At 34.6% G+C, this 27,247-nt stretch overlaps 1 protein-coding gene across 3 annotated transcripts; it reads left to right on the forward strand.

The window, feature by feature from the left end:
* Nucleotides 1-3,349: 3,349 nt before the first annotated feature.
* Nucleotides 3,350-24,639, forward strand: LOC101257435 (stomatal closure-related actin-binding protein 1). Of its 3 annotated transcripts, none has more exons than XM_004250835.5 (13): nucleotides 3,350-3,633; nucleotides 4,292-4,586; nucleotides 5,017-5,145; nucleotides 6,415-6,507; nucleotides 8,168-8,308; nucleotides 8,919-8,987; nucleotides 10,197-10,280; nucleotides 20,599-20,776; nucleotides 21,813-21,929; nucleotides 22,090-22,148; nucleotides 23,422-23,556; nucleotides 23,841-23,990; nucleotides 24,294-24,639. In XM_004250835.5, the coding sequence occupies exons 2-13, from the start codon at nucleotides 4,305-4,307 to the stop codon at nucleotides 24,336-24,338; spliced, it is 1,482 nt and encodes a 493-aa protein (XP_004250883.2). In that variant the 5' UTR covers nucleotides 3,350-3,633; nucleotides 4,292-4,304; the 3' UTR covers nucleotides 24,339-24,639. The 3 variants fall into 3 exon arrangements, with proteins under 3 accessions (XP_004250883.2, XP_069147802.1, XP_069147803.1); XM_069291701.1 differs by having other exon boundaries at nucleotides 3,453-3,633; nucleotides 4,277-4,586; XM_069291702.1 differs by lacking the exon at nucleotides 3,350-3,633 and adding an exon at nucleotides 3,670-3,968.
* The last annotated feature ends 2,608 nt before the right edge of the window (nucleotides 24,640-27,247 follow it).

A 27,247-nucleotide genomic window follows, 5' to 3' on the forward strand; every position in this document is an offset into this window, starting at 1 on the left:
TACATACACATAATATTTAGGGATAAACACTTTCCTCTCTCTTTTTTATTAGCTCAACTTTTTTCTTTTCTTTTTTCGCAATAGTATTTTGGATATAGATTTGTTATAATTTTTTGAAATTCCAAAGATTTTAAAAAGTTATTTTCATATTTGCACTCGTGTCCAAATAAAAATTTGATCAACATCATTTTAATTATTTCTTTTTTCAAATTTCACAATTTTTATGTTCAGGCGGCCTCAAATTACTTCCTTTATTCCTATGCATTAATGACGATGAACTACTTAGGATCAATAGAATTCGAAAACTATGAACCCAATTAATTTCATATCGGGAGAACAAGATTCATAGCAAAGGTCACAACAATTTGAAAGATATCTTGAGAAAATATTTAGCATTGTAAATTTTGAAAATTTGTGGAACTCTACCAGACATGTTCAATTCCAATACGAAATTTAGAAGGTGTGTTCAGTTTCAATTAGAATTATTGGAGGCTAGGCTACTCAATCTAAACCTTAGTTCATGCCTATATAAAAGGGTACTGAATTCTTTTAAAAGACATTCGAATATTCCGCAAATTCATGAAATATTCATACATGGGTCAAATCTAAATCATTCGTCACTAACCCGCGAATCATGTATATAAATTTTAGAGAGTAGAATCAAGCGAGGAACAGAATTGCACCCGCAATCTTTACCAATAAAGTTATGTTTCTTCTTATTTTATTGTGATTGCAATTTAATTTCTCTCACTTTAAAATTTATTACAAACAAGCATCATCATATCTTATATGTCCCAAAGTGTATTTGAAATATCCTATTAGTGTAACACCATGAATTTTTGATAAAAAGAGGAATATAACTTTATTGTCTAGTTTCAAAGAAATAAGTGGTTCATAAAAAATGAAAAGAAACATATTATATTTGGTACAAGTTTGTACATAATATCTTGAGAGGATCACTTGTAGGTATGACATAACATGACCAAAGAAGCATCAATATTTACATTCACTATGACGTGGTCATTCGACAAGATAATTAATTCGATCAAAATAGTGAAATTGAATGCAATAAAGAATCAAACACATGTTTTCTTCTAATCACACCGTCAAGACATACACTCATAAAGATTTTCGAGATTTTCAATTCTTTTTTTTTTGTTGGTAGAAATAATGTGAAAATGGAGCAAGATCAAGCTGAGTTACTAGTGCTTTTCACATTTTAAGTTGAATATGAATAAACATCGTTGAGTTGAGGCCGCTGTCAACGCAAATGAACTGATTCTCGATCAACAATTTTTTTCAAAATAAATTGAATACAACACTTACTTTCAAAAAATATCTATTGCTTCAAACCAAAGAGAAAAAATCTGATTTCAGCATAGTTCATCAGTCAAACTAAGTATTCTCTCCTCAAAAGTAACAAAGAGAATATTTTCTAGTTAGACTTCTATCATAAAATGAAAGTTCCATCCTACTTTTTAAAAAACTTTTTTTGTCAACTAAAAAAATAAATTAAACCCCAAAGAGCCTGTCTTTATTTTACTATTTTTAGGGGTGAAAGTAAAGAAGAAGAGGGGACGGTGGAAGGGTAATATAGAATAGCAAAGTGATTTATGATTGAATCTCAAATATATTTTTATTATTTGGTAGATACAAGTACATACATGACTTATTTCAGATTCACTATGAGCTTTGGTAATGACCATAGGAGATGTGATGTTCATACCGTCGTTCTAAGGGGTGAAACAATTTTCAGTTTGGTCTCACATTTCTCCTATGTACTATGTTCGTATGGCGACGTGATATTCTACATGTACATTTGAAGAATATCATACAAAAGTCATATAATTAGGACCTTGATATAGTTTAACTATGTTTTTACTATTAAAAGTAATGTTCTTTTTTATTTATTAGAGGGTCTTTTCTCATTCTTCTTACCGCCTACAATAGAGATCACATCTATTTGAATCCTAGAAGGAATTGTAGTTTTTTATCTTCAGAAAATATTTTTCTTAATATTATTATTTCCCTTTCATATAAAGTTGTTGTAACTTGAGCTCATCATCTTATATGCACAGGAAGCAAAACCGAACAATTTACACTTTAAATAGCTATTATTTCATTGACTTTAATATTTACAGGTTTTTAGGATAAAGTATCCTCGATCATTTTTTACTTTATAATAGTGTTTATGGTCCTACATTTTTACGAGCAATTAATTATCATGTGATTATAAGTACCATCTTTTCAGAGGACACTAACCCTCCTGATCTTGCTGGGAATTGGTGTTTCAAGACTCGACATTTTTTCCGAATTCTCTTTATTAAAAAAGTTGATTGTCTATATAACTGAATTAAGATAATAAAAATAAAAGCTTGTAATATAGCTAGACCTGATTCAGTAAAATAGAGTTTAATAATAATATCATGAAACTGATTCATATACAAAAGTTAACTTATTTGATACATTTTCGAGGTTATTCTTATCCATTAAATTTCAAAATAAAAAAAATTCAAGTATCAGAGTTGAGTAAGACATGCATAAAGAGAATGAAAGGAAGAGTTAAAACAAAATGGAAACAAAGACTCCAATATCTTACTTTACTAATTTCATTCACAACATGTTCCTACTTTTCCATTTAAAAATGTTAGAGCACATAAAAGAAACTTTTCAATGATAATTTACTTCCTTAAAAAAAAAAAGAAAATTTCTTAAAAAATAAAAGAAATTAATTTACTTCACTTCTTAAAAAATCAAACAAGCCAACAAAAGACTATTAAAAATTTTAAATTAATACCTTTTCTATCTCAACTCACGTGACATTATTTAACTTGACATAGATTCTTTTTTTAAAAAACTTTTAAAATTAATTATCTAAAATAACATTTTAAATATTTAGATAATCATAAATCATTTCATAAAAAAAATTAAATTCATTTCAATAATAACAAAGATGAGATTCCTCTTAAAATATGAAAATACCAAATAAATTGGAATAGGAGAATTATCATTTTCAGACCTTATTTCTATTACTCTTTTAGATTAAGAATCCTTTTTTTTTTCATTGTTTAGAAACAAATAAAAAAAAGTAAAAAGGTTACTCATTTTTTTTAAATATTTCTTTATTCTTAACTAATGGATCTCATATTTAACTTCTTTGTGCTGTGGAGCGCTTTATTTTTAATGTGAAACTCAAATTTTAAATATAAATATAAAATATCGAATAGAAAATATAAAATAATAAGAGTAATAAATAATTACTTCTACGAGTTAAGTACACTTTTGAAGTTGGCAGCTACCAAACAAATACATGTAAACAATATTTCCATGTACATATGCCTAGGAAACAGAGCCCTTCATGCCAAACCCCACCCCCCATTAGGTACAAGGTGGGGGGGCCTTTTTTTTCTTCAACTTTTTAAAAAGCATTCAAAGACCATCTTCCTCTCTCTCTACTCCTTTGTATATTTTCCAAATATAAATTCTTTATCTTCCTCTCTCTCTTCACATTTTCTGTCTGCAAAACATCATCAAAAACAAGACTTGCCTCTTCTAACCAATTCAAGAATCCATTTTTCAACTTTTCAGGAGGACCCAAAACTTCTGTTTGACTCATTTTTCTTTGTATGATATGTGAGTGTCTATAATCTTTCTACTTTTTTTTTTTGTGTGTTGTATGTTGTTACTGTACTTTTTGTATTTTTGGTTTTGTTTCTCTCTTTTTGTAGAGTTTAGGGTATCAACTTCTTGATTCTGTAAATAACTTTTCATTCTTGAAATTTGCAACATTTCTCTAGCTATGGAACATTTTTTCTTGATATTCTTGGTATCCTATGTTAATTAGTTGACTTGGGTATGAGCTTTTGAAGGGTTTTGATCTTTTGGTCAACAATTTTCATGGATTCTTTTGTTTTAGCCATGGATTGCTCTAAAGTTGATATCTTTAGGCTGTTAGTTTCTAGTTTTAGGTATAAATTTTTGATTTTTACTCTTTAAATTTGGATTAGTTTGGTAATGTAGGTTACTTTTCTGTTTGGTGGATAGAGACCTCCATGGTCTTTATGTGAAAAAGTTTTGATCTTTACTCTTTAAATATGGATTTATTTGGTAATGTAGGTAAAATTTCTGTTTGGTGGATAGAGACATCTATGATCTTTAGGTGAAAGAGTTATGCTTGACAGTGCAGATTTTTTTTCTCTTTTTGTGTTCTTGTGTGAGGTTTAAGGTAGATAGACCATATAAGACTGTTTTTGGAACATTATGATTAATTGATTAGGTGCTTGTGATGTAGATAATCTGGAATTATGACAAGGGTAACCCTTGATTTTGGAGATACAATGCAAAGGGATGCTGTTCCTCCTGTATCAGCAGATGTGATCTTCCCATCTAGTCGCTTTCCAAATTACAAAATTGGACCTAACAATCAGATTATGGAGGTCAAGCAAGATTCTAAGGCACTTACAATGAAAGAGGTGGTTGCTAGAGAAACTGCACACTTGTTAGAGCAGCAAAAAAGGCTGTCTGTTCGTGATCTAGCCAGTAAATTTGAAAAGGGTCTGGCTGCTGCTGCCAAGTTGTCTGATGAGGTAACACCTTAATTATGCTTTGGTATTTCCACTACTCTTGAATGGCTAGTTCCATTGTCCTAACACAGAAGTTGCATTATCAGCCAATTACCTCTGTGATAATCTAAAATCAATGAAGGGATAAGTCAGGAACATGGAATAGGGGAAATCTTAGTAATTCAGTTGGTTGACTACCAATCGCCCACCTTGTAATCCCCCCCCCCCCCCACCCATTTCTTTTTAAAAAAGAAAAGGAACATGGAGTATCTTTCCTTTTTTGGCCAAATCCCGGCTTGTAATGTTGAGTTTGTCATAGAGAAGGGAATTTGAATTTCGATACATAGCCTCTACCTTTAAATTGTTTCATCCTTCACTCCATGCAAGACACCATTCTTTCAAGGCATAGAGGATGATTCTATAATGTTTAAAATATCTTATATGTGGGCTCCAGGCAAGAATGAAAGATGCAGCTTCACTGGAGAAGCATGTGCTGTTAAAGAAGCTCAGAGATGCTCTTGAAGCGTTGAGAGGACGTGTGGCGGGGAAAAACAAGGATGATGTGGAGGAAGCTATTGCTATGGTTAGTTTTATGTCCTTTACAGGCTTTCTTTTACTTGTTAGGTATGTCCTTTCTGAGTGATTTTGTTTTTGCAATATAAATTTTATGCAAGGAAAGAATCTGAAAACCTACTTTCGAACGTTATGCATGCAGCAAACTTGCTGTGCTTACGTCCGGTAACATGGGGTAAAAGAGTATGCCACTTATTAATGCTTTGCACGTCGCTGCTGATATAGCTTGTAATATTTACAATTGTCAGAAATAATGTTGTGTACCAAATAAAGTATATGTGCGAATGAAGACTGCCATTACTATTTATGACACCAGGGACAGTTTGTACCGTACTTCCATATTTTGACCCCAGCATCGTCAGTTTTCTGTTGACTTTCAGGTTTTGAGCTGAAATATCAGATTTTCTGCATGATACTTATATTGTTATATATGATTTTGTGATTAAATTGTTCGTGCTGATATGTTAAATCCCACCAATTTGCATATTTGACTGAGAAGCCTAATAAGAGAGTTGGTCCACCAGACTAGAGGAAGAGTGGAAGAGTGTTCCTAGGCTTTTCAGGAATTGGTATTATTGAAGAAGCTCGTTAATCTTTATACTGGAATGAAATGGGGAAACACAGCAGATTTGACCCAGAATAACCTACCGATACATCCAACGCCAATGATCAATGCCTAGAATGTGAACTTCGATGTCCTCAACCTACAAACTAGGCTGCTATCCTTGGTATTGCATGGACTTGTATTACTCTGGACTCTAGATTTTTGCTGGAGAAGGAAAGAGAAATACGTGTGAGCTAAGGGCTTTGTTTACAAAGAATATGAGCTTGCTTGGATCAAGAGTGTGCACTTCTTGGCTGTTGTACTTGGGTTATCATTGGATATAACCTTAAATTTTCATGTACAGGATATTCCCACTAAATTGTTGGTCCAACTTAAAAACCAAAGCATAATCTTTTACTTTGCAAATCAGAGTGATTAGTCATTTGTAGAAGATCTTTTAGAGGCGTCATGCACTATAATAGAATCTAAAATTTTACAATGTACTGAATGCACTATAATGCAATCTTTTAGAGGCTTCATGCACTACTTCAATTTTGCATTTGTGGACAATTGTCTATCTAGTGTGGTGCTAGATGCATCTTCCTATGCTGAATGCATCTCTTTAAATAAAATTTGTGTGAAGAATATCCTTGTATATGGCAGTAGCTGCTGTTGAAAATTTCTTATTTCCCTTCATCTTATCAGTAAATTGTTGTTATGTTGAATCTTTTACAGGTAGAAGCTTTAGCAGTACAGTTAAATCAAAGGGAAGGAGAACTGATTCAGGAAAAGACTGAAGTGAAAAAGCTTGCAACGTTTCTGAAGCAGGTAGAACATAGTATGTAGTAAGAAGTGGTCTTGTGTTCATTCTATTATGGACTCTGATTAGAACTTTGCCGAGTCGATGTACTTCTTTGATTGTAGGATGCTTGTTCTGTTTTTTGGTGCAGAATGGTAAATGGCATAATCAATAAGAGAAGTAGTGTTTTCTTTCGTTTGTGGAGATTCTTGAAGCTATGCTCATACATAATTTCTTCACTGTCTTATTCAAAAATATTTCTTCAGCTTTTTTTGTGGCTGGAATTTGAACCCTAGTGTCATGACCCGCTTTTATGTCATACTACTTCGGCATAAATTTAAAGCATAAGTGAGCTAACCTTAGTGGGAAGAGTCTACAGTCTTGGAGAGGAGAGGTTTGGAGAAGAATCTAGAATACTCAAGAAGAATTCTTGCAAGACCTTAGAAATCTCTAGACTGGTATTGAATTTAGAAAAGGGGCCTATTTGTAAATATGCAGTGACCTGTGTAGCAACTTTATTTGCACTTTAGCCCCTAGGTGTGTAGTATAAATAGAGGGGCATTCATTTGTTAACTAACCCGAAGCAATACCTAGGGTGTTAATCTAGAAACAATTTCTAGGAATGACTGGAGACTGTTTTCGTCCTTATGAGTTGTCCCAGTTAGATTACTAAGTTTGAATTTGAACTATTATGTGAAACTCCCTGAGCTTCTTTTAGTAAATTTCTCTGATAAGTGAGTTTGTTAAGAAATTGCTCCTGTTGATGGTCTATTGTTGTAATCACATTGATAAGTTTGTTATAAACACTAAATAAACAAAAATTATAACAACTTAACCTTTTAGTGAAGTGGTTTGCGTTATTTAACATGGTATCAAATGTCTTGAATAATATCCTTGCTGCCATGGTCAATAAATTTTTCCGTGAAATTAACCCTAGTTAAAGAAAAGGCTGGTATATGATGAGGTACAAATCTAATATAGATAAATAGAAGTGTCTTAACTTTTGATTGGTTAAGTTTTTAGATGAGACGGGTCACACAATTTAACATGTTATTTATGTCAAAAATAACAACAATATATGCAGTTAAATCTTGTATGATTTAAATTGTGTAACTGCTCTATTTTGAGATTTGAGGACAAAGCAATGTACATTTTACAGATTTGCTTCATTAATTTGTAAGTTGACTGTGTGTTGGAATATTTATTTTATGATAAGGCAATACTTATAGCCATTTGATTGGCTTTAGTAACTGTTTTTAACACGCCGTTTAGACCTGTGAGTTTCCAATTATGTTCCTTAACAGATAATCTACACAGTTATTATCTTTAGTTATTACTTGATCAAGTTGAATCATAAGTGTGAGATATCTCTCTTGTACAGGCAACTTCTATTCTTGTGACATTCAAAACCAAGCAAATGGCCTTAGAGTAGTGTTGAGGCTGAAAATAAAATTATTGGATCAGTTCAAGTTGTAGTTTAATTTCTTGAGTTATCCCACAACCTAAACGTGTAGGACTGTAGGTTCGGAGTCTTACCACTTTCTCTTGTCTATCTGATCAATCAGTCAAGGAGACCTTCATCCCAATTTTGTGCTGATACATCCCAAATTTCTCTTTTCGGTGTTCTTTTCAATATTTTTCATTGTTACTCTCACTTTGATTCTGATCATAGACGCAATTTGGTCACAGGCTTCTGAAGATGCTAAGAAACTTGTTGAGGAAGAAAGAGCTTATGCAAGGGCTGAGATTGAGAATGCAAGAGCAGCTGTCCAGAGAGTTGAAGAGGCTCTTCAAGAGTATGAGAAAATGTCCGGGGCCTCAGGGAAACAGGTAGCATTCTGATTGTCCTATTTGGGTTTAATATGGTGGAATTGTTACTCTTTTTTCTTTTCATATTCTGCAAATTGATGTTTTTGGTTCTGTCTTGAGTAACTTTAGTACATATTCATGTAATGCTTTGTTCTTATAAACCTGTTGGTTCTTCAAGCCTATATGCACTATTAGTGGAAACTGGTATCATATGATATAATGTTTCTTCATTTTCGGATATTCTCTCTTTTGCCCTATGTTGCTCGGACTCTTCAAAAATGTCGACGGGCGCGTGCCATATCCTCCAAAAATAGTGTATTTTTGAAGGATTCGACACGGGTGCGGCAACAGTTTTTGGAGAATCTGAACAACTTAGCTTTTGCCAGCTGCTCGCTCGCACTCCATTAATTTTGTTGGCGTGGAAATGACAACTTCAGTTGTATCTTGGCCATTTTTGCAGAAATACTTTTATGCAAAACTTTTTTATACTAAATCTGTAACTTATTTTTTGTACAGTGTTCTATTCCACATTTATTTTGGTTTCTTTAAATCTTTACCATAAGCAGTTCGTTTCAAGCCCACAACATTGTCTCTTTATCATGCTAACCTAATATATTTTCCTGGATTTTAGGACATGGACGAATTGATGAAAGAAGTTCATGAGGCAAGGCGAATCAAAATGCTACATCAGCCTAGTAAGGTATCTACATGACTCTTTCTACTGTGATGTTGCATTAATTCTGTTTAAGTTTTTGTCAATGTTTCTTTATTTTCTCTATTTGGTTAATTATTTAATTTTGGTCATATATCTGCTTATGCTACATGTGATGGTGGACAGATGTATATATGTAAACAGGGATTCTTAGCCTTAGAAAGCAACCTTTTACGGATTCTTAATACTTCTTAAAATCAAGTAATATTTAGTAAACAAATGGCAAAAACCTTGATCATAACTTTATATAGGACTCTTTTTGCTTTTGGTCCCCATGATGTCACATCATTCATATTTTAGCCTCTACAGTCTGAAGTAGTCTTTATGTTATCCAAATTCTAAAGAAACCAGCCAAAGATAATAAAGAAGACTTCCAAATGATGCTACTCTCAAGATGAAATTTATTTATTTATTTCAGAACACATTAACTATTTACTTGAAGGAAGAAACCATAGCTGGTAACACTTCCCACCAGCCACACTCCTTCCTGGTCCATGGGAACCTCTTTTTTCTCCATCCAGCTAACACCTCTCCTTACCATCTTTCAATTCTTTCTATTTCATGTATACAAGAAAAAGTTATAGGATTACCATCACATTTAAATGAATTAAGATGATTTTGCTAATAATTTACTAAAACAACTACACTGGGAGAATTGAAGATAGTATGCTACTTCCAGAAACTGTTAGGGCTACAAACCAAGTTTGCCAATACCTGAGGAAGCTAAATCACAAAAGACTCATCTAAGTTGTATGCTTTTGGTAATTCTGAACTGGAAACTTCTTTAGAGTGCTTAGGAGCGAGTGAGTAGTTTCTCTGATTGACAAAAACATAAATGAGGTTTTCTTGTGAACAATTTCAAAAAGCTCCTGTGTATATGAGTTTAGTGTACTAAGCTAAGGTAAGTTTTAACTATGTGAATAAGGACAGTTATTAAATAAGGAAAATTACCAAAATAACAAGATTCATAATTATGAGAGAGTTGTAAAGAATATACCATATGATTAACCTAAACATGTAGTTTAGAATAATATAACAGGTAACATAATAAATTTGACTTTCGACATATATAATACATATTAGAAAGAATATCTTATACGAATAAACTGAATATGTAGTATGATCTAAAACATTCTGACATGTAACTTAATAAATTCTTGGCTTTCGACATAACTAATACGTAAAGCCCACTGCCAGGTCATGGACATGGAGCATGAACTTCAAGCATTGCGAGTGCAGCTAGCAGAGAAGTGCAAGTATTCAATACAGCTTCAGAAAGAGGTATCTGCAATGCCTAGTTCTAAAGTATGTGCATGTATATGTTGATACTATCTGGTGATGCTTTTGAGGATGGTGAATACTATATTTCGTTGGTGGCACTTGTATTTATCACGTAAAATAATAATGTAACTGTTGGTTCTAGAAACTATCCTCAGATCCACATTAGTCCCAGCTTTTCAGTAGCTTGACAATTGTATATTTTGAACATATGTTCAAAAATAAAGGGTGAGGAAGGGATGCTTTGGGATCTTTGAGTCATCAATTGATTGCTGCAAATCAGGGAAGCTAATCTCTTCTTTGAGCTTAGAACCTAGGGAAATTGAAGAAGAAGTAGTACCCGTCGGAGAGGGCTTGGAAGAGGAGGAGAAAGAAGTGAAGAAAGACATGGTGAGATCTGCTGAAAAGTTAGGCAATCAACAACAAAAAGCTCTTGAAAAGATATAGTCGAAAATATAATTATCTCTATTTTGGGGTTGTCCAAATCGCTGCTAAACCTCTCTCTAGGGAGGGTCTAGATATCTCTCTTCTTCTTATCTAAGGGACTCACAGTTCTTAGATTTCAATGATTCTCTTTTAGGAATGGTAGAAACTAGTCTCAGCAGTGATCCAATTTACTTTGATTGTTTTCCCGATTTTACTGTTTCTCTTAAGCATATAAATATTCTGGATTCCTTAACACTAAATGTTAAGACATCCAATTACAAGACCAAAATCAGATTCCTCCCTGGAGCAATCATTTATAGATTCCAATATAAGGCTATGAGTTCAGCCTTCAACACCGGAGCTATGAGAAGTAGCTATAAAGGAGAAACTGTCCTCTTTAAGACTGATCTACAACGATCTCATCTATCGGTACCCAAGCAAATTTCTTGGAATCAAGTTTTGCTACCTCAAAACTGGTTGTTGCAAGACGCAACTCCAGTAGAAAAACTTGAAAATACTACAGTTTCTCAGATCCAATAGTTTTCAAGTGGTACTGTCTCTATCTCTTTTCATCTTAGCCAACGAGTCTCCGCACCATCGTCATCTATTCCTCCAGAAGTAGAAACCGAGGCACTCAGTCTCCTCATTTTTTACTAGAGTTGAGGCAGTTAACTTTTGTTTAAGGATCCCGCAAGCCAAATACCCGGTTGAAACACATTTCTTGACAGAAGTCCGCGATGACCAACCTCAGTCTCCCCACTTACTCGTTCCTAGGTGGAGAGCTGGATGTTTTCACGGTAAAACTTTCAAATTGACAAAAAAAATCTTAAAAAAGAATTTTATTCACAAGAAAATGTTTTAAAAAGAAAATGGGTTTTAACAACTCTTAGACAAAAGAAAGACAAGACCGTCAAGAAAACTGTTATGACTTTCTACACACTATTCAAAAACAAATTAATTTCTTCAAAATGGTTTGAGGCTTACGCTGATTATCAGAAAATAGATTTTCTTTTTTCAAAATCAGCTAATGTTTCAAAATAATAGAAAACCCTTGGGGATATGTAACATCTGAACTTCCCCATCACAAGGTTTTACGAGGTCTTTTGGAGATAGCTCCATCATTGCAACTCCTTTTAAAAGAAAAACTGACAGCGAAACCATCAATGGAAGTGACATTAAAAATATTTTGAACAAAATAACTACACAAATAAATATTTACATGCTCCAGGGAACTTTTGATGTCAAAACAACACGCCACACCAACTGCTTCCTCAAAATCAGGAGAAACCTCTACCTCTTACATTCCTTTGTTCAATCTTATGAAATTCCTAGGACATTTGCCACAGAATTCTAAATTCATAAAGCTAGGGATTTTCCCCATCTTTTCGACCTTTAACATTGAATTCTGGAAATTTAGAAATCTATAAATCCTGTAGCACCAGACACCCCTGATAAAGATGTGTCCCCTGGATGTCCCAGGAAGATTTTCCAGATCAACAGCTGGACAACTCGTCGGAAGAACGCATCCCTCTTGAAGTGGCTCCCATCAGATCTGAATTCTCTAACTGGCGAAAGCCGAAAAACTCCACTATTCTAGAGAGAGCCATACAGACATTGCTTTAGAAAAAAACCTAATGTTATGCCGAACAACTACGACGCCAACATCTTTGAACGGGCAGAGATGCATGTTCTGAGCACAACATTCTCTCCAAATTACAGTAGATGACAAATGGCTGCCACTACTTATAGGACCTCTCATAATTGTTCAGACCAACTCACTACCAATGTCCCTGTAGCAGGATTCACTAGCCAACTTAAAAGGTGGTGGAATGCATATCTTACCAAAGAAGATAAACAAAATATCTTCCAAAGTGTCCGTCTTGACCCTCTAGGAAACCCAATTCTTAAGGATGGCCATTCCATTCCAGATTTGGCAAATACTTTTGATCTATACCATAATCAAAAGCTTCATAGGAGGTCCAAGTATTTTTAGAGAAAGGTCCTCTGGAATACTTAACAATCTTAAGTGTATAACTCTTTCTCACTTTAGAGAATATAAAGATTCTTTCTCACCCGAATCTATGAGAAACCAGATTAATCTCCCATACTGGAAAGAAACATGTCTAGATGGTTTGCCTAAGTCTCTTAGGGTCCTTGTCAAAGAAGAACTCCATAACCTACTCCCTGATGATGTTATTTCCCTATGAACAAATTACTTATGGCCAACTGACCAGCTTGATACAACAAGTTGCTCTTAAGATTTGTCGTCAAGCTAAAATTTTAAGAGAAATAGCAAAAGATCGGGCCCAAACCCGCTGTGATTTGGGAAGTTTCTGCGAACAGTTTGGTCTTCCACCTTGTAGAAAGAAATATATTTGAGAATCAACCCCAAGAAAAGAAGAATATGCTTCCAAGAAATTTATAAAAGCAAAAAAACCCTCTCCAAGGATTCAACAATCAACCAAAAGAACTACCTCCCCGCCACCCAATAATGGTAACTGCTATAGGTGCAATAAGCCTGGCCATATTGCCAAATATTGCAAACTCTCCAAAAAGGTTAAGAATCTTAACCTTGACGAGTCTGCTCTTAACCAAATCCAGAACCTCTTACCGGAAGACAGGGAAAACTCCGATTATGCACTTAACCTTGACGAGTCTGTCCTTAACCAAATCCAAAACCACTTACTGGAAGATAGGGAAAACTCCGATTATGCAGAAGATGAATTTGAAAGTAGTTTCAACCAAATTGAAAATGACGACTTGGATTCCTCTCTGTCTGAACACGACCATACTAGAAAAGCTGAGGTAAATGTTCTCACTAAAGAGCATGATCTTCTCCTTGAACTCATTAGTAATTTACATGATTCAGACCAGAAAAAACACCATCTAGAGCAATTCAAAAGGACTTTAGATAAACATTCAACCTCTTCTTCCCATATATTTTCTCACCCTCAAGTGACAAACACCTACAATATTATTGATATTTTAAACCGATTTCCCTCCAAAAGATCAAAAGACATAACCAACCTAGACCTTCAATCTGAAATAGCTTTCTTCAAGGAAGAAATTAGAGAAATCAAGGCTAGGCAAGAATTAGACCGCTTGGTCCTATAACATAACTCATCTTCACCTAATGTTCCCAAAAGTGATCCAATAGACAACAGAGAAGAACAAGGTGATTTCCTTAACTTTCTCTCGAGAATCTCAATTTGTACTTGGCATATGAGAGTAACCCGTGTAGTTAACAAATCTTTCATCCTAGATATCGTTGCTCTGTCATATCTCAATTGCGTCCAAGAAGAACTCATCCCTACCAAGTTCTTTGAAAAAACAAAAGAAGCCCTTGGAGCTGCCAATGACGATAAACTAGGAATTAGTTACAAACTCTCTGGTGTTGAGATTAGGACCACCATAGGAGACTCTATTATCTCAAATTCTACTTCATTTGTGTTGGTTAAAGATGTTACAAATCCGATGATCTTGGTACTCTTTTTATAGAGGAACTTATACCTTTCAGGGTATCTAACCAAGGAAATTGAAATTGAAAGTATCAATATTTTCCTTTCTTTTGATAAGCTCCCTATCAAGATAGTTCTTTCCACCTTAAAACACAACGAGGCCCAAATCAACTTCCGCAAAGAAGAAGTCACTTTCCAAAGATTGCATCAACTACAAGAAGCTTCTCTTCCGTCCAAAATCAAAGCCTTAGAAATCAAGCTACAAAAGGAAATTTGTGCGGATCTACCCATAACCTTTTGGAATGTAAAAAACATCTGGTTAGGCTTTCTTATGAGCGAAGCTTTTGATGAGAAAACTATTCCTACAAAAGCTCGCCCTATCCAAATGAAAGCCAAAAGAAAATCAACGACCTCCTAGAGAAACAAATCATTTCTCCAAGTAAACCTCTGTGGATTTGTGCTGCCTTTTATGTTAACAAAAGCTCTGAGATTGAACAAGGAGAACCACGACTCTTCATCAACTATAAACCTTTAAACTCTGCTCTATAGTGGATTATATTCCCTATTCCAAACAAAAAAAGCCTTCTCCATCTAATATAAGCTGCAACTATTTTCTCAAAATTCGACCTCAAATTTGTCTTTTAGCAAATTCAAATTGATCTAAGAGACCATTATAAAACAACTTTTTCAGTACCTTTTGGCATATATGAGTGGAATGTTATGCCATTTGGACCGAAAAATGCTCTTTTCGAGTTCCAAAAAATAATGGATGATATTTTCAATCCTTTCTCAAAATTTATCATAATCTACATTGATGGTGTTCTAGTATTCTCTACTAGCATCGACCAACACTTCAAGCATCTGAAAGTTTTCTTCAATATCATCAAAGATAATGGCTTTGTTTTGTCCAAAACTAAGTATAGTCTTTTCCAAATTAATATAAGGTTCGTCGGGCGCAATATCTAATAAGACACTATTATCCCTATCCAAAGATCCATACAATTAGCTCATATATTTCTTGCAAAACCCAGCTTCAACGACTTTTGAGGTGTGTCAATTATATAGCATACTTTATCCCAAGTCTCAGCAATTTATTGAAACCTCTCCATGACGGGCTAAAGAAACCTCATCCTCCATGGATCAACATCCACACCAATATTGTTAAGGAGACAAAACTGAAAGCCTAGGATCTTTCATGCTTATCACTTGTTGACCCGTCTGCTTTCAAAATAGTCGAGACGGATGCTTCTGACATAGGTTATGGTGGGATCTTAAATCAAAGAAAAAATGAGAAGGAGCATATCATTGCATTTGCATCCAAGCATTGGAATAAGGCCCAAAAAATTATCCCACGATTGAAAAGGAAATTTTGGCTATTGTTTTACTACGCATTGATTGTAAAGCTGCAAAGTCCGTTTTGCAAAAAGATTTGCTTCTAAACATATATTTGCTAGATGACAAACTATTTTATCTATTTTTTATTTTGATATAGTATATGAAAGGGAGCTTAAACTCTATCCCAGATTTTCTTACTTGAGAATTTTGGCAGGGTAGGTGATTATGGGTAGGAAAAAGAAAATGGAACTATCGGAACTAAGCACATATGATGAAATTGAAGCAATGGCTGAACAACAACCTTCCAAAACCCCTTTACTTTTGGTTCTTCAACAACAAACAGTTTCAGTCGCTAAGAAGGAACCCTCAACTATTACAACTAGGTCAAACCAGCTAAGATACCAAACTTTGACACATTACGTCATGAAAGGAATTCCACCATGTTTCCTCTTGGAAAATGCAAATCCTGTTCCAATAGAGTGAAAAAATGGGGCTGATCTAGTTGAAGAAGAAGAAGAACAAAGCAACTGGCCCAAACAATGAGTACCTCGTGCACAAAGGAAGACTTGAATAATTGGCTTCAACTCATGGGTTTTAAAGAACTCATAGTTATGGCGCCAACTCATGGGTTTCAAAGAACCCATAGTTATGGTCAGTTCCAACCAGAGGGATTTGATTAATCAATACCTCTTTTTTAAGCAAATGCACCAAGCGGTGACACAAAGCTATGCTTCATCATCTTCACACTCGGTGGCTGTCGTAAGACCACTAAAACACTGGTGGAGGTGGAGAACCCCTACAATATTTTATTTAATTCCTCACAAAACACAAGCACAAGCACGATATGCCCAATACCAAACAAATCAACTTCCTTGCCCATACCCAAACCTATTTCTTCTAAGTGGAGGATCCTCCTTTGATGACCCAACCTACATAAAAAAAATGAGTGTGTACCCACTAATACAAATCGAATCGAAATTTTGGGGTTCAAACCCCCAAGAGATAGCCAAGAAAATACTTACTCCTAATGCAAATTTCATCCAAAAAATTCCAATTTATACACAAAAGTTTTCTGAGTTCATACTAGCAGATACCAGGTCTTGCTTGTTCAAGCTCCACATGGATAAACCTACACAGACGTATGTTTAACATACTACGGTCTTCATAAATAAAATAATCTCACCCAAAGAATAGGGTATGCACCCAACTAAGTATGAAAATCTTTTCCAATAATTGGAACCCCAAAACTACAACTACTTTGACTACCAAAACGCATGATGAATTCCTCCACTTTTCAAAATAATGTTGGCAAACATTCGTGGATATTCCTTTGGAGAAAGCAACTTGCTTCTAAATTTCCTCAATGGTATTTGCACCAATGGTGGCCCATCGATGGCAACAAAGTTGATATTATTCCCTCACCAGTTTTAGAAGCATACAACTATTTTTGTCAAAACTTCTCAAACCAACATTACATTCCTATGCTCTTACAATTTTCCCATAGATTTCACGTCTCTTGGATATTTGCACATAAATTTGCATTTTACAAATCAAATGGACACAAGAGATTCCCATGGTTGTCTACCCAATGCCATTGTAAATGGTGGAAAAATTGGGATCCAAAACAAGCATGTATCCCAGAAGTAGAAAAATGGTTCCTATGTAATCCAAGACATCTGATCCGACAGATGTTTCTTGCTTTGATACCAATTACCTGGAAGCGAACCCCCTAAAATGAAAAGGAATGAAGGGAAAGAAGGATAAGAAGCAAAAAAGTACGATAATTAAGTCATAACGCGAGTACGTAAATGTAAGTACAAATGTTAAATCAGGCGGCAGAGCTGACCATATGCTTGAAATAGTGCAAACAATTAACTAAAAGCAGGTGGAGTGCCAACCATAACTAATTAAAGCAATAAAATAACAAATTAGGAAAGTAAAGAAAAAGACTGTCTAAAAATTGAAATTTGATATTATTGTCAAATTTAATTGAAAATACAAAGATGGGAGAGAGAGTAAACTCTAGAATTCTTGAGAGAGCTTCTTGCAAGAAAAATAATGTGTGTTACAATGTGGAGAGGGAGGCTTTTTATTGCCGAACAATGTTACAGTAGAAAGTAGAAGTAAAAAGTAAAAGTGCTACAATGTCACTACACTACAGTACCACCCTAAATAATTTTCCGCCTATGCTTTGATGATGTCATCTTTATTGTGTCATTGTGATGTCAATGGGGTTGGAAATTCTCTTAGCAAATGTCATCTTCGAACTCAGATTTATTTGTTTCTTGATATTGGGCGTTGGAAAGTCCAGTTTTAATTTACTGTAGGATTTTCTCCATTTGTTGAATGAAGTCTCCTCTACTACTTGAGCTGGCTAGTTGTGCGGCTGCAATTGATATTTGTTGTAAAAATTGAATCCGTGTGGCATCTGTTGGGATCAGATGTCCTGGATTACGTAAGAACCATTTTTCTACTTTTGGATACATGCTTTTTTTGGATCTCAATTTTTTCACCATTTATAATAGCCTTGGATAGACACAACCATGGGAGTTCCTTTTGTCCATTCAGAAGCAAGTTGCTTTCCCCAAAAGAAAATCCACGAATGTTTGCCAACATTATTTTAAAAAGCGAAGGCATTTATCCACGCGTTTTGGCAGTCAAGGTAGTCGTAGTTTTGGGGTTCAAATGGCTGGGAAAGTTTTTTATACTTGGTTGGGTGCATACCCCATCGGTGAAATTATTTTATTTATGAAGACCGTAGTATGAGTAACATACGTCCGTGTTAGTTTATCCTTGTGGGGCTTGAACTGGCCAGACCTGGTATCTACTAATATGGACTCATAGAATTTGTGTATAGATTGGAGTTTTTATGGATGAAATTTGTATTAAAAGTAAGTATTTTCTTGGCTACCTCCTGGGATTTGAATCCTAAAATTTTGGTTTGATCTGTATTAGATGGTAGACACAATTATTTTTGAAGTAGGTTGGGTCATCAGAGGAGGAGTCGCTAGAAGTAATAGGTTTGGGCGTCGGCGAGTAAATTGATTTGTTTGGTATAGGGCATATCGTGCTTGTGCTTGTGTTTTTTGAGAAATTAAATAAAATATTGATGGGGTTCTCCTCCTCCACCAGTGCTTTAGTGGTGCTTACGACAGCCACAAAGTATGAAGAAGATGTCGAAGCGTGGCTTTGTACCGCTGCTTGGATGCACATTTGCTTAAAAAGAGGTATTGATTAATCAAATCCCTCGTGTTGGAACTGGTCATATCCGTGGGTTCTTTAAAACCCATGAGTTGTCACTAGTTTTTGAAGTCTTCCCCTGTTCACGAGGTAGACATTGTTTGGGCTAGCTGTTCTTGTTCTTCTTCTTTAACTAGATCAGCCATTTTTCTGGACTAGAAATTGGAATAAGATTTGTATTTTTCAAGAGGAAAGATGGTGATATACCTTTCATGGCGTAAGATACCTGGTTTGACCCAGTTGTAGTACTTGAGGGTTGCTTCTTGGCAACTGAATTTGTTTGTTGTTCTTGACAGGACAAACAAAGAAATAGGAAGGGATGATTTTTTCATTCCATTGAAAAGAGGTTTTGGAAGGCTTATGTTTAGCCGTTGCTTCAATTTCATCATGTGTGCTTAGTACCATTTTCTTTTTCCTACCCATATCACCTACCCTACAAGAATTCTCGAGTAAGAAAGTATGGGATAGAGTTTGAGCTCCTTTTGATATACTCTATATCAAAATAAAAAATAGATAAAATAGCTTGTCATCTAGCAAATATATGTTGTTTAGAAGCAAGATTTTGAACATCTTTTTGTAAAACAGACTTTGCAGCTTTACAATCAATGCGTAGTTTTTGATTTAGTAAATCAGATTGAAATTTTGAGATGCACAAAACAATTGCCAAAATTTGATTGCTGCAATTGAGAGAAGCTAATCTCTTCTCTGAGCATAGAACCAGGGAAATTGAAGAAGAAGTAGTACCCGTCGGAGAGGGCTTGGAAGAGGAGGAGAAAGGAGTGAATCAAGACCTGTGAGATCTGCAGAAAAGTTAGGCAATAAACGACAATAATGACTTAATGCTCCCTGTCCTTGGATCAAGAGACCATTGGATTCCATAAAGAAAACACATTCAAGTCTTTAACTTAATAATATACAAGAGAGTCAGATCTGATAGTTAAGTGAATGTGGTCTTGTACCAATTTTATACAATAAATCTAAGCCTATTTTATATCAATAAGTTCTTTAAATTAGATGATCCAAAGGTTACCAAGAACCACCTGCAAGTCTACTAAGTATTTTGGTAATCTATCTAATATGCTTATGTGTCTACTGTAGATCTAAAAAGATTACAATATCATCCGTATTAAGATCTTCTTATTATAAAATAAATAAACTTTAGGAGTCTGTATAAGTTTGTTCAAGATTAGTACTGTATACCAAAAAGTTAAAAACATGAATATTATTCCCTCACCAAAATTTAGAAGCATACCAAAATTAAGGGGAAGGAAGGGAAATATATGTGTGTGTGTGTGTCTGGACTCTCATAGTTATAAACAAGCAACAATTTGCAGTCAGATAGTTAAATTGACGTGAGGTGATGACATGCATCTGGAGGCAGGACAATAGATCAAAATATTGGGGGATTACCATCATGTTTCTGCTCTTTGTTTTATATATTTTTTATTGATATATTCTTTTGACTATCTAATTTGTCATATATGGTATCAAATTAAGTAATAGACTTATCCAGTAACACATGGTTAAAGATATTAAGCCGTGTAATCTTGGGAATCAAATGCATATGGTTTTGACTGAAAATGAGAAACTTTAAGAAACACTGGAAATCAAAAGACATTGATGAGAATAGTGTCGATGAAAGAAATCAAAATAATGTTACTCGAGTCACTTGTTCTTATTATGTGGCTGTTCTAACAAAGGTATCTCTTTCATTCTCAAAAAAATAAAAAAGGAATCTCTTTTTCTTATTGTTCCTTGTAAAATTCTCTAAGACAATTTCGGTAAGAATTCAAAAGTTGTGTTGTTAAGGCAAAGCTGTTATCTCAGACTAAATATTTTTGATATACCATTATGTTTGTCAGCTGGCAAGGAAAATGGGTGAGGAAACTGTATCACAGTTATATGAATTAGATGGCACGGAAGCCCTGGGTTCTTGTTTGCATATCCAGCCATGTTCTCTTGCTGCTACAGAACTATCAGAATGTACAATTCAGTGGTATCGCTTAGCGTGTGAAGGTGGAAAGCAAGAACCTATTTCAGGTATCTGAGCTTTAGTTCTTTACATCACACTGTTTGTTAAGCGGCTTAATTGATGTTATTTAGCACGTCTTGTGTTGGTCCAGTTACTTGGTGCCTGGTGGTGGCTGACATATTGTCATACTTCTTGGCTGCAAAATGGTCATTCTTAAGATACTGAAACATCTAGCAGGAGTATTGGGTCGAATAGTTTTTGGATGGGGTTCTATTAACATTGGAGAAGCTGCTTAGTGGACAGACTAATTATATTGAAGTGTTTTCATAAAAGATACTAATTTATTCGAAATTAGTTAATGTCTTCTTTCGTAAGTAATGGTTACCCTTTTCAAACAAAAAAGTCTTGTTTCGTAAGTTCAATTAACTAACTAATGACCTCCCAGGGGTTGGTAGGTGGTAGGTGAATTTGATATGAGGATAAATTTTGTCGGCTGTTTGGTTTGTTTGGGAGTCCTTGGATCTGGATTGGGAGGACCATTAATATCACATGTTGATGGGATAGTTCATTCCCATGGAGGTGGTTCACCTCTTCTCCGATGTTTTCTGTTGCTGCCTAATGCACCTGCACCTAATCTTTTGAAATGTTTCACTTCTCTTATTGTTATATACATTTATTTATTTTTAAATTCTACTGCTAAATTTTCGTTGATTGTCTTGTTAAGTATATTTTAAAGCAGCTCATATATTCTTATTACTATGTTTTAAAATCAGATACTTCTTGATGAACTGCAACAGATATTTGAGGCGTTAAGATAAAGGGAATTTCATGACGAGTTTCTTTTTGGATGACCCCATACAAAGCATTTCAAATTGCCTTCTTCATACTAGACAGCCTTTACATGTTGAATCGTCCTACTTCTTTATTATGGTTTTTTATTTATGAGCATTTTACGTTCATATTTTTGCTTGGTTCTATCTGGCATAAATGTTTTCTGTTATCTTCCTCTTTTTTTTAAGTGACACATGCTTTTGCATTGCAATTTGATGTGTCGTATTAACTTTTCCCCCCTTCACGGCATGTGTTCAACTATCCTTATTTCAGGAGCCACAAAACCTGTTTATGCTCCAGAACCATTTGATGTTGGACGAATTTTGCAAGCTGAGATCACGTATGGAGACCAGACAACATCAGTGACGACTGCTGGTCCTATTGATCCGGGTTTGTTTTGATTCCTTAAATGTAGTGCTTTCCATGTGCTTTTTTGTTCTAGTATTTACCAACATTAACTTCTGTGGATCTGATTAGATATTGACTTGACTGCAAACAAAGTCTGCATTTCCATACCTTCTTAATGACTGGCAAAGTTTTCCTTCAACAGCTGCAGGCTTGGGGAACTATGTTGAAGCTTTGGTGCGTAGGCATGACATTGAATTCAATGTACGTTCAATTAAAAGTTTGCTCCTTTATTAGGAATTCCTCAATTAAGTTCTCTTTTCGCTAATCTACTACTTCTTCTAAGTCTCTTTTGATTGTTCTATATAGCTGTATTGTCTTTACAAATATGTCTCTGCGTCTAACTCTCAGTTCACCAATTTAAATCATCTTACTGCCTTGTAGTTTGTGTACTCCTCACTGACACATCATGTTATGCATAGGCTTATGTAATTAAAGAAATGAAAGTGTTCATCTTTAATATCTGAAGTTTGCCATTTTGGAAGAGATCAAATAGTAGATGAGGCGGTTACACATTCAAATAAGGTTGTCCACTGGTTGTATAAAGACTCCTGTAGGGGGTTTGTAAAGGGCTTTTCCAGCATTTTCCTTCTCTCATTCTCCTTGTGTTTTGTCCAGTTTAAGTGTGTAATCATCTCATCTAAATGTTTAAGCTATTAGAGAGAGCACACTTTTATTAGTTAATTATTTCTCAACATGCCCCCTCACGTGCGGGCTTGATTCTTTTCATGCGCCAAGCATGGGATTTTTTTTTATTTATTTGGGTGGCGGTGAGATTCGATTCCAAGATCTTTGTCTGCTTTGATACCACGTTGAAATCACTACAATAAAAATAACTTTTAGCGGCATTAAATATTGACATTAATAAAGAGTGCTAAAGTCTAAACCGGCATTAGTTAAGTGTCATTAGAACCAATGTCGTTAAAGGCTTTAGGGACATATACAAAGAATGTCAATTGCCGCTAAAAATACATATCTAGCGGCAATTAATTCATAATTGCCGCTAATGATTATTTTTGTTGTAATGAGCGTGTGACTACTCGTTTGAAAGCGTAAGCTATTAGAGAGAACACACTTTTATTAGTTAATTATATTCTCAACACATCCATTTCAACATTGCTCCAAAGAATTTAAAAATGATGTCAAAGCAGACAAAGGTCCTATGCTCCAACTGGACCCCCACCTGTTTTTAAACGAGTATTAACATGTTTTACGCAATGAAAAGAATCAGACTCATACGTGAAGCGGTGTATTTAGACATAATTAAATAAATAGAAGTGTCCATCCTCTAAGAATTTAAATTATTGGATAAGGAACATATTCAGCAAAACTATCCAGTTTCGAGAAGAACATAAAACTGAGAATGTTAATAAGAGTAAGATGGATTCCATCTTGGTCTGTTGATGTGCGTCATAGCTGCATTCGTCTTTCTCCAACTCCTTACTTGTATGTATATGTTTATTGGTGGTATTTGTAGGTAGTTGTTGTCCAGATGAATGGAACAGATCATACATCAGAGACTATCCATGTACTTCACATCGGAAGGATGAGAATGAAACTATGTAAAGGGAAGACCAGCATAGCAAAAGAATACTATTCCACTTCAATGCAGGTATTAATAATGCCTAGTCCCTTGCCATTTCTTTCATTTAGGTGTTGTGAGAATTTATATAGAATAATAGAAAGAGAACATTACGTTCATGTTATATATAACTAGCAAGGGATCGGACCGCCCTGCGTACAAATTTGTAGCACAAATAATAGGCCAAAGGACTACAATTTTTTGTTTTGGTTTTTTTGGCTTATTATGATGTTCAAATGTCTGGACTCGGGGATTTATGCTCTACAATTTGAACAGCTGCCAACACTCTTTCCCTAACTTATCTGTTACCACAGTTATGTGGCGTCCGAGGTGGTGGAAATGCTGCAGCTCAGGCAGCATTTTGGCAAGTAAAGACTGGACTCTCCTTTGTATTGGCGTTTGAAACGGAGAGAGAAAGAAATGCAGCCATTATGCTGGCCAGAAGATTTGCTTACGACTGCAATGTAAGTCTAGACTCGTTTTTTACTTTTGGCATCATTACATATCGTAGAACTTCTTAAAGTAGTTTCTAGTTTGTTAGTCTCCAGTACATCTACTGTAAGTCTAGATTTATCATTAAACAAGTATGTTTAATGATAAGGTCTTCTCGAAAAAGCCTCTACCTCCACGAGCTAGTCGTAAGGTCTGGGCATACTCTACCCTCCCCAAACCCCACATCGTGGGATTTCACTGGATATATTGTTATAAAAATATTGTTCTTGTTATCCAGTATGATCTCAGAAAACTTGTGCAACTTTAATTTGCAGATTATGCTATCTGGACCGGATGATAGAGCCACTCCTGGATCTTAAGAAAGCTACTATAATAAAAAGGTGTAATTATACTGACTCTGATGTATCTATAGGTGCTTTGTAGTAGTGAATATGCAGTAGGGTTGATTGTTGAGTGGCATTTTTTCACCACCTTCTTGTCTTCTCTTTATTTCTATCTTGATAAGCAAAGGCATTGTTTTTTGTGTCCCTAGCTCTATTTGATTGTAATGATTCTTTGCTCCTTGTTTCTTTGTTTTGTCAAGTGATTGTAATTGAGCTCAAACATACATTTGATTTTTGAATGGCTTGTAGTGATTGACTTGTGTTCTTCAAACAACAATCCTTTTTATGTTTGGATGAAATGATTATATAACTAAATCATGCTGAAGTTCCAAATCTGACTTTAGTCACATCTAATTTTTATCTTCCTATAGTCATTTGACTGGCTATCGAGGAAAAAGCTTGCGTCGGCCTTCACCTATTATATAGCTGGTCCTATCTCTCTGCAAACATAACGTGGTAGTTTCCCATCACTTTCTATCTACAGATTAAAGCCATCTCTCTGCAACTTAACGTGGTTAATTGTTTCTCTGAGTAACATAGCTCTGTACTCGGATTCTGCACTGGATTGAGATACAATAGTATATGAAACTATTCTCTGAGTAACATAGCTCTGTACTCGGATTCTACACTGGATTGAGATACAATAGAATATGAAACTAGGTTCCCTCCAACAAAGACACAATAGCCGAAAGCTGAGCGTCCTTTACTCAGAATTTATAGTACATAGATAGGGTTTCTTTGAGTAGGACTTGTAAATATACTATTATTATTAAGTTCTTAAACTCTCAGTCTGGTTACTCAATACTTCATTTAACATTAATAGCATCAAACTTTCCTAGTTTGGGCATAGATTTTTCAAATAATATTTGGGAAATAATTTGACAAATAATGTTTGTTCATGCAACTTGTCATTATTTGGCATATATTTCAACTTTTCAGATATTAGTTTTTTTGTAGTATTTGGGCAAAATACAATTATTTGAGATATTTTGAAAATTGAAACTTGTTTCTTTTACAAAAACACTCTCTATAGTAGTTGTTTGCGTTGTATTACATAATTTCATCAAAGTAGTGATGAAATATTCAGTGAATATGAAAGCGATGACACACGCACACGCACACGCTCTTTAGGCTTTCAACATATCAATTTGTAGTGAATTGTGAATCTATTCTTAAATTCTTATTAGGCAATTTGTAAGTAAGTAATTATGCATGAATTAACTATTTTGAAGAAAACTTTGTGAGAGTCTAAATCATACAAGCAACATTCATAAATAAATTTATTTATTTTGTCTTGAGCATAAAAACAAATTTTCGCAGATCAGTAAAATTTTTTAAAAGATATTCAGAAGCATATATCTACATCACAAGAGAAATTATTAACAAAATTAAATAAATTTCGACTACATCTGTCAACTTCATATATTGGAACATCACATAGTAATGTTTACTAAATAAAATGCTTGCATATACTTAGATAAAAATATATACTTGCAATTATAAGAAGACAATTAATGCAGAAATCTTTCGGAATACATATACTGATCGTTTGTTTTTCTTTTTAAAGCAAACAAATATAATGTCTACCTATCGTCTTCCATAGACGAACTATAATGGCCAGAATACAATTCTAAGAAATTGTAGCCAATAATATTGTAACGAATGGGGTATTGGGATCTTCTGAACATTTCAAACATTAGCAACGCGACCCTGAATCAACTTGAAGCGGCAAGTCTCGCCAGCAGCTATCTTGTTATCTTTTTGAAATTACTGTTTATGATATGTTTATAATAACTGGTTTCAATAGTAAGCTTCATTTCATTTTAAAACTATACGTGTTTATTGAAATTTTTATGACATAAATTGAAGTATGGGAATTGCTAATTGTTTTTAGGAAAGTTTAAGGATCTTATGTTGATATACAAATCTCTGTCTACACTAAAAATAATCTCTTAATTATTTTAAAAGTCTAAGAAGCTTTTTGTCTTACGGGTACCAATTTTGGGTTTTTGCTCATGCTCCATTCAAACGTAACTTATTTCTTGAAAAAGATATCTAAATGCAATGTATTACTACTAAATGCATTTACTTAATAGCGAATAATCAGTTAACGATATTACTTACTTTGAGACTCATCTTCCTCAAGTGTGTTAGCATCAATTACATTAGCATTAGTCTGAGGATTCACTCGAATATCATCCTCTTCTTGTCTTTTTCTTATTCTCTTCTCAACTAAGGGGCCACGACTCAGATTTTCAGTAGAATGATCCAAAATATCCGTAGAATCATATGATTCAATAACTTCTATTGGATATTCAACTTCTGTTGTATCATACCAAATATAGAGACATCAAAATTATCACGAGCACTGTATGTAAAGATCAAAAATTGTCTGACGCTTTTTGCGTAGTAATCACTGAATTCCTTCCACCCTTTCACCAGTCGAATTTTTCCTTGAGAATAATTCATTTCGACCTCCCATGCTTTTCCGAATTAACATGTCTTTGCAATGTCTCTCTACAAATACCAGTGGAATCCTATGTATGCAAAATATATTTGAATTCAGTATCATACGACAAAGACAGAAGTAGACCTACATAATTAGTTTTATACATCTTGTCAACAGGCCTACAATATTGATAGTGCACTCCTGTGCATACAAAATATTTATTCAACCTGTGTTAAGTGTCCCGCAGTAACTAAGAAATTGAGTTGTAGGTCTTGAGTTGTAGACTAATTATTAAATTTTCACATGACATCAAAGTAAGACACACAAGCACGAACGTATGCACGCGCGCGTGCGCGCACACACACATATTTAACTTGTGAGTACCTCAACCAATAAATTCTACAGGTAAATGCTCCCTCCTAAATCAATAGTTAGC

The sequence above is a fragment of the Solanum lycopersicum genome, chromosome 11 (assembly GCF_036512215.1).
Source record: "Solanum lycopersicum chromosome 11, SLM_r2.1".
In the NCBI taxonomy this organism is placed as follows: Eukaryota; Viridiplantae; Streptophyta; class Magnoliopsida; order Solanales; family Solanaceae; genus Solanum; species Solanum lycopersicum.

What these genes read in the sequence shown, in the direction of transcription:
- LOC101257435 (XM_004250835.5), top strand. Translation starts at nt 4,305, where the DNA reads ATGACAAGGGTAACCCTTGATTTTGGAGATACAATGCAAAGGGATGCT. An exon ending in CAATACAGCTTCAGAAAGAG is followed by an intron (nt 10,281 to 20,598) that starts GTATCTGCAATG and finishes TATGTTTGTCAG; the next exon opens with CTGGCAAGGAAAATGGGTGA. An exon ending in ACTATTCCACTTCAATGCAG is followed by an intron (nt 23,557 to 23,840) that starts GTATTAATAATG and finishes CTGTTACCACAG; the next exon opens with TTATGTGGCGTCCGAGGTGG.